This window comes from Portunus trituberculatus, chromosome 2, assembly GCF_017591435.1.
Source record: "Portunus trituberculatus isolate SZX2019 chromosome 2, ASM1759143v1, whole genome shotgun sequence".
In the NCBI taxonomy this organism is placed as follows: Eukaryota; Metazoa; Arthropoda; class Malacostraca; order Decapoda; family Portunidae; genus Portunus; species Portunus trituberculatus.
In genome coordinates this window covers 11,880,192-11,890,191 of record NC_059256.1, presented here as the reverse complement: position 1 = coordinate 11,890,191, position 10,000 = coordinate 11,880,192, and the positions used below count along the sequence as shown (strand labels likewise).

General features: G+C 31.1%; 1 protein-coding gene across 9 annotated transcripts in view; it reads right to left on the bottom strand.

The window, feature by feature from the left end:
- Positions 1-10,000, bottom strand: part of LOC123505755 (DNA-binding protein RFX2-like) — an 80,238-nt gene that overhangs the window by 61,966 nt on the left and 8,272 nt on the right. For 5 of the 9 annotated variants that reach the window (XR_006675248.1, XM_045257413.1, XM_045257423.1 and 2 more), the window contains exon 1: positions 6,862-7,459. The exons of 2 other annotated variants lie outside the window; for them this stretch is intronic. Coding sequence is in view for 6 of the 7 variants with exons in the window: in XM_045257413.1 (XP_045113348.1) it covers positions 6,862-7,309 (448 nt within the window). In the remaining variant the exon portion in view is untranslated. Of the gene's footprint in view, positions 1-6,861; positions 7,460-7,710; positions 7,767-10,000 lie in introns of those variants that run through there. 2 more of the 9 variants (XM_045257458.1, XM_045257451.1) reach the window with 2 other exon arrangements.

Below are 10,000 nucleotides of genomic sequence, written 5' to 3'. Positions count from 1 at the left end.
ATTATCGTTACTACTACTACTACTACTACTACTACTACTACTACTACTACTGCTACTGCTACTACTACTACTACTACTGCTGCTGCTACTACTACTACTGTTACTGCTACTGCTGCTGCTGCTACTACTACTGTTACTGCTACTGCTCCTGCTGCTGCTACTTCTGCTACTATTGCTGTCTGCTGCTACTACTACTATCATTACTGCTACTACTACTACTATCATTACTACTATTACTACTACTACTGCTGCTGCTACTGCTGCTGCTGCTACTACTACTACTACTACTACTACTGCTACTGCTACTGCTACTGCTACTACTACTACTACTACTACTACTACTACTACTACTACTACTACTACTACTAACACTACTATTATTACTACTACTACTATCATCATTACAAATACTACTACTACTACTACTACTACTACTACTACTACTACTACTATCATTACTACTACTACTACTTCTATACTATTACTACACGCACCAAAACATGTTTTAAACTCGTTTCCATGGCCACGAGTAAGCAACACACACACACACACACACACACACACACACACACACACACACACACACACACACACACACACACACACACACACTCTCTCTCTCTCTCTCTTATTTCCCAATTCATTACTTTTATTTTTCTTATTAAAGTAGTAGTAGTAGTAGTAGTAGTAGTAGTAGTAGTAGTAGTAGTAGTAGTTGTAACATCAACAATAACATTACTCCTCCTCCTCCTCCTCCTGCTACTTAAATCACCACCACCACCACCATACACCATACACTCTGTAATCAAATTAGTCCTCTATTGAGAGAGAGAGAGAGAGAGAGAGAGAGAGAGAGAGAGAGAGAGAGAGAGAGAGAGAGAGATTTCTTCCCTCAACCCTGCTCTCTCTCTTGAAAGCTAGGAGGAGAAGGAGGAGGAGAAAATGAGGCAAAAGAAGGGTGAGTAGGAGGAGGAGGAGGAGGAGGAGGAGGAGGAGGAGGAGAAGAGGGAGAAAGAAGAAGTGTTAGTAGTAGTAGTAGTAGAAATCTTCCTCCTCTTCCTCTTATGTTCTTCCTGTAACTCTTCCTCCTCCTCCTCCTCCTCCTCCTCCTCCTCCTCTCCTCGTTACCTAACATCTTCCTCTTCCAGCTCCTACTTGTTACCTAACGCCTTCCTCTTCCTCCTCCTCCTCCTCCTCCTCCTCTTCCTCCTCCTCCTCCTTCAACAAGTGACACCATTAGACGACCAATTATTAATGAACCATTGGCCACGAGAGGAGGAGGAGGAGGAGGAGGAGGAGGAGGAGGAGGAGGAGGAGGAGGAGGAGGAAGGTAAACAACGATGAGAAGATGGCGATGATGATGACAATTCAACTCTCTCTCTCTCTCTCTCTCTCTCTCTCTCTCTCTCTCTCTAACAATATTTAAAGTTTTCTTGAGTCATGCTTAAAAAATGTCACCTGTTTTCTTTTCGCCACGCCGTACTCCCGTTTTCTAAAGCTAATTGAACGACCAACACTGAAAAACGACAACAAAAATATCAATACACCCGTTTTCTTCAATAAACACGCTCCATTTTCTTTGACATAACACATAGACAACATTCTGGCAAACATTTTATACATTCTCACATTACATTTTCTTTCAACATTCAACAGAAAACGTTAAACAAGCATTTTTCACCCATTACATTTTTTTTTTTTTCGATTTTTACTAAGGCCAGCATTCTGAAACGCTCTGCTCTCTCGCCACAACTGTTTTCTAAGGCCACAGAGATGACTTGCCTGGTTTTCAAGAGTGTTTCTCCTGTTAATAATGTTGAAATCTTGTTAATCTGTCACCACAACCTTAAAAACACCCTTAAAAACCCACGTCACTTCAACTAGAGCCTTTTAGAAGAGTGTTTCTCCTGTTAATAATGTTGAAATCTTGTTAATCTGTCACTACAACCGTAAAAACAACCTAAAATCCACGTCACTTCAACTAGAGCCTTTTAAAAGAGTGTTTCTCCTGTTAATAATGCAGAAATCTTGTTAATCTGTCACTAAAACTGTAAAAACATCCTTAAAAATCCGCATTACGTCAACTATAGCCTTTAGAATGAGGAAAACATCTTAATCTGTCACTAGAACCATAAAAACACTCTTAAAAACCCGCATCACTTCAATTAGAGCCTTTGGAATGAAGAAAACCCGTTAATCTGTCACTAGAACCGTAAAAACACTCTTAAAAACCCCGCACTACGTCAACTAGAGCCTTTGGAATGAGGAAAACATCTTAATCTGTCACTAGAACCATAAAAATACTCTTAAAAACCCGCGTCACTTCAATTAGAGCCATTGGAATGAAGAAAACTCGTTAATCTGTCACTAGAACCATAAAAACACTCTTAAAAACCTGCATCACTTCAACTAGAGCCCTGTTGAGTGTTTCAGAAGGGAGGCCACAAACACACCAACAAAAACACGTCAAACAGATTACAATGCTTAAATCTATTTCACATTCTGATTTTTTTTCACACAGGTCAACACTTAAGTATCCCTCACAATGTACATTCCATTTTCTTTAACATTAATTGCTTAACAGAAAACGTATAACATCACAGGCAGTTGGCAGTACTTAATCTATTCTGACATTCCATTTTCTGTCACAGTAACCGCTTCAACACATCACAGGCAGCTTACAATATCGACATTCCGTTTTCTCTTAACATAAACCGTTCCACAGAAAACGTAAAACACCGCAGGCAGTTCACAGTATACTTAATTCACCTCACATTCCATTTTCTTTAACATCGAACTTACCTACAAAACGAAAATTTACATAAATACATCAACCTTAAGTTTTTACATCCTCTAACTCTCTCCGACCTGCTTGGGAACTGGCATCTAGGTGGGCATTTTACTTTCTTTTCTTTATTTTTGTCCTTGCATTAAAAAATAATAAATAAGAAAATAATAATAATAATAATAATAATAATAAAAATAGTAATAACAATCTTTTTCTTTCCATTTCCTCATCTTAGCACAGTCCGTCCATCGTCCTCACTAGTGCAAGAGTTCACCAGTACAGGGATTTCTCAAATTATGCGAGAGATACGTCCTTGAAGAGATCGCGTAATGTAAAGATCGCGTAAGTGAACGTGATTACTGAACTAAACTACACTGTACATAGCAAGTAAGGAGGACTGCATTCACCTCACATTAAGTTGGCAGTACACCTTGGTAACACCTGGTGGGACTTGAAGGGGCATATTCTACTGTTATCGTTAGGCCTCACTGTCACTTCACTGATCCTCTTAAGGCTCACAATTTGTCAACTTTAAATATATAGAAGAAAATAGGTTCTTGTCATGACCTTTGATCTAAATTATTTTGAAACGAGAGTACTACTTTTGGGAATAGTTAGACAGTGGATCCAAACAAAACAAACATGATAAATAGACGTTTACACCCAAAAGCCTGACACATAACACACAACACATGCAGGCCACAGGGCAAGGTTTGTTTGAGTTTGGGGAAAAATGCTGGTATTGCTCCTGGCAGTTATCTATAATAATACATTACTATATCAAAGATGGACATTTAGCCATCATTACTGATACTTATCGTTAAACTAATAATAAAAACTGTTGGGGATCGCGAGGTATACACAGCCTTGCTCCTACAATGGTGACAGGAGTTAAGACAGTGATTGGTGATGCTATAGCAGTGGACCATGTCTTAGCATTTACAACTACGCCACAAGGTTACAGCCTGTTATAGATGGACTTATGTCTAAAATGCGCAATTTCATCTTGCTATGACCACGCCATTAGCTATGAGGGTTTGTAGAACAGACCCAACAGGTGTCACCAGGTGCCCATATCACGGAGCTAAACCAGCCATACATCTTGATCTTGACACTAATTCTAAATCACCGCTGTAATATGTAAAAAATAACTAGGTCTTTTACCTCACGTTATTCCAAAACCGCATATTCTAAACACGCATTAATCGAGAAATCCTTGTACATTAACTCCTTCAACACAATGACCACATCGCTCTGTGTCCTCTTACATAAAAAAAACATCAAATAGGAGTCTCCAGTGTCTTAGTAGTCAGTAGTCGCCGGAGATAATAATAAAAACAATAATAACTTCTCTCTCTCTCCGTCTGTTAGCCCAATCACTGCGTCCCCTTCACTAATGCAAGAGTTCACCACTACACAACTCTCTCACCACTATGACCGCTCTCCCCGTGTCCCCTTCACTAATGCAAGAGTTGACCAGTACACAACTCTCTCACCACTATGACCTCGCTCTCTCTCCGGGAATCAAACATAAATACAAACAAGCAAACAGATTAACGAACAAACCAACGAACAGTTCAACAAGGAAGCCAAATTAGAAAACGGGGGAAAAGCAACAGAAAATGGGAGACAGTCAAACAGTCAGCGTCAGAAATATAGAAATAAATAAGAAAATGAATAAATGAACAGAAAATACATGGAAATAATGAACAAAGATGAGAAAAAGAAATAATATAGAAAAAATGATAGAGAGAGAGAGGAAAAATAAAGGAGAATAAAGGGAAGAGAAAAAATAAGAAGAGAAAGAGGAATAGATAGAAAATGATGAAAGACACAAAAAATGAACAAATACAAGAAAACAAATGAAAATATAACTCAAATAAATAAAGAAAATAAATAAGAAATGTAAAAAAAATGTAAAAATTGAAAATACAAAAAAAAAAAAAAGAAAAAAAAAATCCAAAAATAAAAAAAAAACAAAATTAATGAAAAATAAAAAAAAAAAAAATTGAAAAAAAAACGAAAAAAAAAAAAAAAAATCTAAAAATTTGAATAAAACCAAATAAAAAAAAACGAAAATAATAAATTGAACGAAAAATAACGAAAAAATGAAATATAAATCCAAAAATAAGAAAAAAAAAAAAAAGATAAATTGAACATAAATAAAACAACGAAAATTAAAAAAACGAAAAAATAAACAAAAAGAGAAAAGAAAAAAAATAAAGTAAAATAAATAAAACAAATTGAAAATAAAAAAAATAAAATAATTAAATAAAAAAAATCCAAAAATTACAAAAAAATTGAAAAAATAACGAAAATAAAAAAAATAAAAAATAAATAAAATAAAAAAAAAATTTAACTATAAAATGAAAATAATAATAAATTGAACAAAAAATTACGCAAAAAAATAAACAAAAATCCAAAAATAAAATAAAAATTAAAATTAAATTAAACAAAAAATCCAAAAATAAATTGAAAAAATATCAAAAAAAATATTGAAAATAAAAAAGAAAACAAAATTAAACTAAAAATAAATAGAATAAAAAATCCAAAAATAAGAATAAAAAAAAAAAAATAAAACAAAATTGAATAAAAAATTCCAAAATAAGAAAATAAAATAAAAAATATTAAAAAAAATTAGAATAAAAAAATTAAATTGAATAAAAAAAACCAAAAATAAGAAAAAAAAATAAATAAAACAAAAATTAGAGTAAAAAAATTTAATTGAATAAAAAAATCCAAAAATAAGAAAATAAAATTAGAGTAAAAATTAAATTGAAAAAAAAAAACAAAAAAATAAACAAATAAAACAAAAAATAAATAAATTGATAAAAAATTACAAAAACAAAATCAAAAAAATAAAAAAAAAAAATAAAAATAAATAAAAAAAAAATAAACACGTCCCAAAGTAAAAAAAAACGTTAAAAAAATTAATAAAAATTAATGTTCAAAATATAAAAAAACGAAAAAAAATATAAATTGAAAAAAATGTGTAACGAAAACTGAAAATCCAAAAAAAAGAAAATGAAAAAAATCCAGAAAATAAGAAAATGAAAAAAATAAAAAAAAAAAAAAAAAATGAAAAAGAAAATACGAATAAAAATGAAAAAAATCCGAAAAATAATAAAAATGAAAAAAAATCCAGATAATAATAAAATGAAATAATCCAAAAAATAATAAAAATGAAATAATCGAAAAAAAATCAAAATAAAAATGAAAAATACAATATTAATCAAAATGAAAAATCAAAATATAAAATTAAAAGATCCAAAAAATAATAAGATTTAACAAATTTAAAAAATAAGAATAAAAACAAAAGTATCATAAAAAATAAGAAAAAATAATAAAAAAAAATAAGAAAAACAAAAATATAATAAAAAAACAATAAAAATAAAAACAAGAATATAATAAAAAAATAAATAAAAAAAACTAGAAAAAATTAGGCAAACACGTCCCAAACTCCAAAATATATATAAAAAAAAAACGAGAATTGAAAAAAAACGCAACGAAAATACAAAAATTAAATAAAATAAATAAAAAAAAAACACTCAAAAAATTAAGAAAAAAAAAACAACGAAAAAACGAAACCAAAATGCAAAAATTAAAATAAAAAAACAAAATTAAAAATAAGAACAAAAAACAAAACAAAAAACTCAAAAATATAAACAGCAAAAAAAAAATTAAACGAAAAAACGAAACAAATACAAAATAGAAATAAAACCAAAATAAAAATGAGAAAACAACTAAAAATATACAACGAAAAAACTCATAAATACAAAAAATAAATATAAAAAGAAAAAAAATTAAAAATAACGAAAAACGAAAAATAAAAATAGAAAAAATAAGAAAAAAACGAAAAAAGCCCAACAAAATTACAATAAAAACTCAAAAATATAAACAAAAAAAAAAAAATAAATAAATAAATAAAATAAATAAAACTAAAAAACAAAACAGCTACAAAAAAAAAAAAAAAAAATAGAAAACAAAACGAAAAAAAACCAAGCAAACACGTTCCAAACACGTCGAAGACACGTGACAACACCTAGCGAGGACAGTAGGATACAAGGACTCACACTGTGTCACGCTGGCCTGGCGCAGAGCAGCTTCTTGAAGGATCCTATCAGTCAAAGTTGGAGGAAAGGACAGGCCGAAGCTGGGGAGGGCTGTCACGTGACCTTGGGAGGGGGTAGGGAGCAATGAGAGATCCTGGTGGTGTCTGGTGGTGATCGGGAGTGGCTGGGGTCCTCTGGGTGGTGATGCGGTGGTGACTGGGTGGTTTTGCAAGCTTGTGGTGGTGATTGAGCGCTGGTGTAGACTTCTAGAGTGGTGATTCGTGGTGGTGACTCCTGCTTCCTGAGAGTGTGTGGTGTTGTGACCTGATCGGCAATTGTGTGAGTTTGCAGAGGTGATGAAAGAGGTGAGGGCAGCTGTGGTGTTTGTGGTGATGCCAGTAATCTCTTCCTTTATCGTGGTGGTGGTGGTGGTGGTGGTGGAGGTGGTGGTGGTGGTGCTCTCTCTCATCCTGGTGTATTGGTGACCCTCCCTCGCTCTGGGCTGGCTGGTGATGACATGCCGCGGTGGTGGTGACCGGGGGCTGCCTACTATGTGGCTGGGGCCCCTCACAATGGTGGTGGTGGTGGTGGTGGTGGTGGTGGTGGTGGTGGTGGTGGTGGTGGTGGTGGTAGTAGTAGTAGTAGTAGTAGTAGTAGTAGTTGCTGTTGTTGTGGTAGTAGTAGTAGTTGCTGTTGTTGCTGTTGTGGTGGTGGTGGTAGTAGTAGTAGTAGTAGTAGTAGTAGTAGTAGTAGTAGTAGTAGTAGTAGTAGTAGTAGTAGTAGTAGTAGTAGTAGCTAAAATTCAGTATATGAAATGAAAACGATGAGTAATAAATATTTGTTTGTTTGTTTGTTTGTTTGTTTGTTTACCTGTTTGTTGTTGTCTTTTCATGAGCTTCTTTGTTTGTTTGTTTGTTTGTCTGTCATTGTTTTGTTTATCTTCACTTTTGTTATTATTCTCTTTTCTTTTTTTCTTTCAATTTTTTTTATTTCACTTCAAATTTCTTTTCTTTATTTTTTTCTGAGTTAATTTAATATTTCATCTCGCATTGTTTCTATTTTTCTCTATTTCTTATTTTTTTTCTTCTATTTTCGACTATTTCATTATTTTTCGTCAATTTCTTTTTCCTCAATTTCGTTCGTTTTTGTTTTTTTTTCCAGTTAACTCAATTTCATCTAATATTGTTTCTATTTCCTCTTCTTTCAAATATCTTCACTATATCTCGTCTTCCTCTTTTTCTTTTCTTCCTTCAATTATTCCGATTTCACCTCTTCCTTTTATTCTTTTTTCATATTCTTTTTCTTCCTTCAATTATTACTTCACCTGGTCTTCCTTTCATTCATCTCCTTCGTTTTCTTTTTTCAATTATTTCTATTTCACCTTGTCTTTCTATCCTTTCATTTTCTATTTCCTCGTTTGTTCCTAATCCTCCTTTTCCTCCTTTCTTTCTCTTCTATACAGTCTTTATTCTTAGTTAATCTTTATTTTTTCTTTCCTTCCTCATTCTTCCTTCTCTTTATTCCTTCCGTTTCTTCCTTCAATTTATCATTTCACTGTGTCTTTCTTTCATTAACTTCCTTCTCCCTTAAGTGTTCACAAAAGTACATTATTCACAAAACACTAGTTAATCCCTTCCTTCGTTTTCTAATATTTGTTTTCTCTAAAGTTCACATTTCATATACAAACATCTTTTCCTTATAAGTTCATTCTAAGTGCATTTTTTGAACGTCATTTAAATATTTCAATTGTTCAATTTTTAAGACAGTTGTAGAAATTTTTGTTTGCTGTTAATCTCTATAATTTTTTTTCTATTTCTCTCAATAAAGTTCCTGTATTTATCTAAACACTATTTAATTGCCTATTTTATTAATATTCTTCAAATTTTAAGACAGTTGTAGAAATTTTTGTTTGCCGTTAATCTCTATCAATCTTATTATTTTTTTTCCTATTTCTCTCAATAAACTTCTATTTTTTTCTATACAATATTTAATTATTTCTCTCATTATTGTCATTCTTCAAATTTCAAGACACAAATCTAGTCAAAATATTGTTCTAGTTTGTTCCTATGTTTTTTTTTCCTATTTCTCACAACAAACTTCTATTTTTATCTATATACTATTTAATTATTTCTCTCATTATTGTCATTCTTTAAATTCTAAGACACATATCTAGTAAAATATTGTTTGTTCTAGTTTGTTCCTATGTTTTTTTTTTTTTTTTTCCTATTTCTCTCAATAAACTTCCTCTATTTATCTATACACTATTTAATTATCTATTTCATTATCATTCTTCAAATTTTAAGAGTTGTTATAAAAATATTTCGTTGTAGTTGATTTTTTTTTCCTATTTCGCACAACAAACTATTTTTTTCTATATACTATTTAATTATTGATCTCATTATTATTATTATTCAAATTTTAAGACAGTTGTTGTAAATATAAAGTTGTATTTAATCTCTATGAATCCTACTTTGCCTATTACTCTCACTAATTATTTCTCTTATTATTATTATTATTATTATTATTATTATTATTCTAACACGCAGTACTAGTAAAAATATAGTTTCTTGTAGAATTATCCCTATCAATTTTTTTATTCCTATTTCTCTCAATAAACTTATCTTATTTTTCTATTTAATTATCTATCTATTACTATTCAAATTTCAAGACACTCCTAGTGAAAATATAGTTTGTAGTTTATCTCACTTTTTGTTCTATTTCTCTCAACAAATTTCTATTATTCTATATACCATTTCATTATTTATCTTATTATTATTCTTCATATTCTAGTAAAAATATAGTTTGTTGTAGTTAATCTCTCAATTTCTTTCCTATTCCTCAAAACAAACTTCTATTTTTCTCTACAGCAAATATAGTTTCTTGTAGTTTATCCCTATCAAATTTTCTACCTATTTCTCTCAACAAACTTCTATTTTTTTTCTCTACAGCATTCAATCATTATAACAGTTACTCGTAAAAATATAGTTTCTTTTAGCTAATCTGTATCAATTTCTTCCTATTTCTCTCAACAAACTTCTATTTTCTCTACACCATTCAATTATTCTAACACACTCGTAAAAATATAGTTTGCTGTAGTTAATCTCTTTCAATTTCTTCTCTATTTCTCTCAACAAACTTCTATTTATCTCTACACCATTCA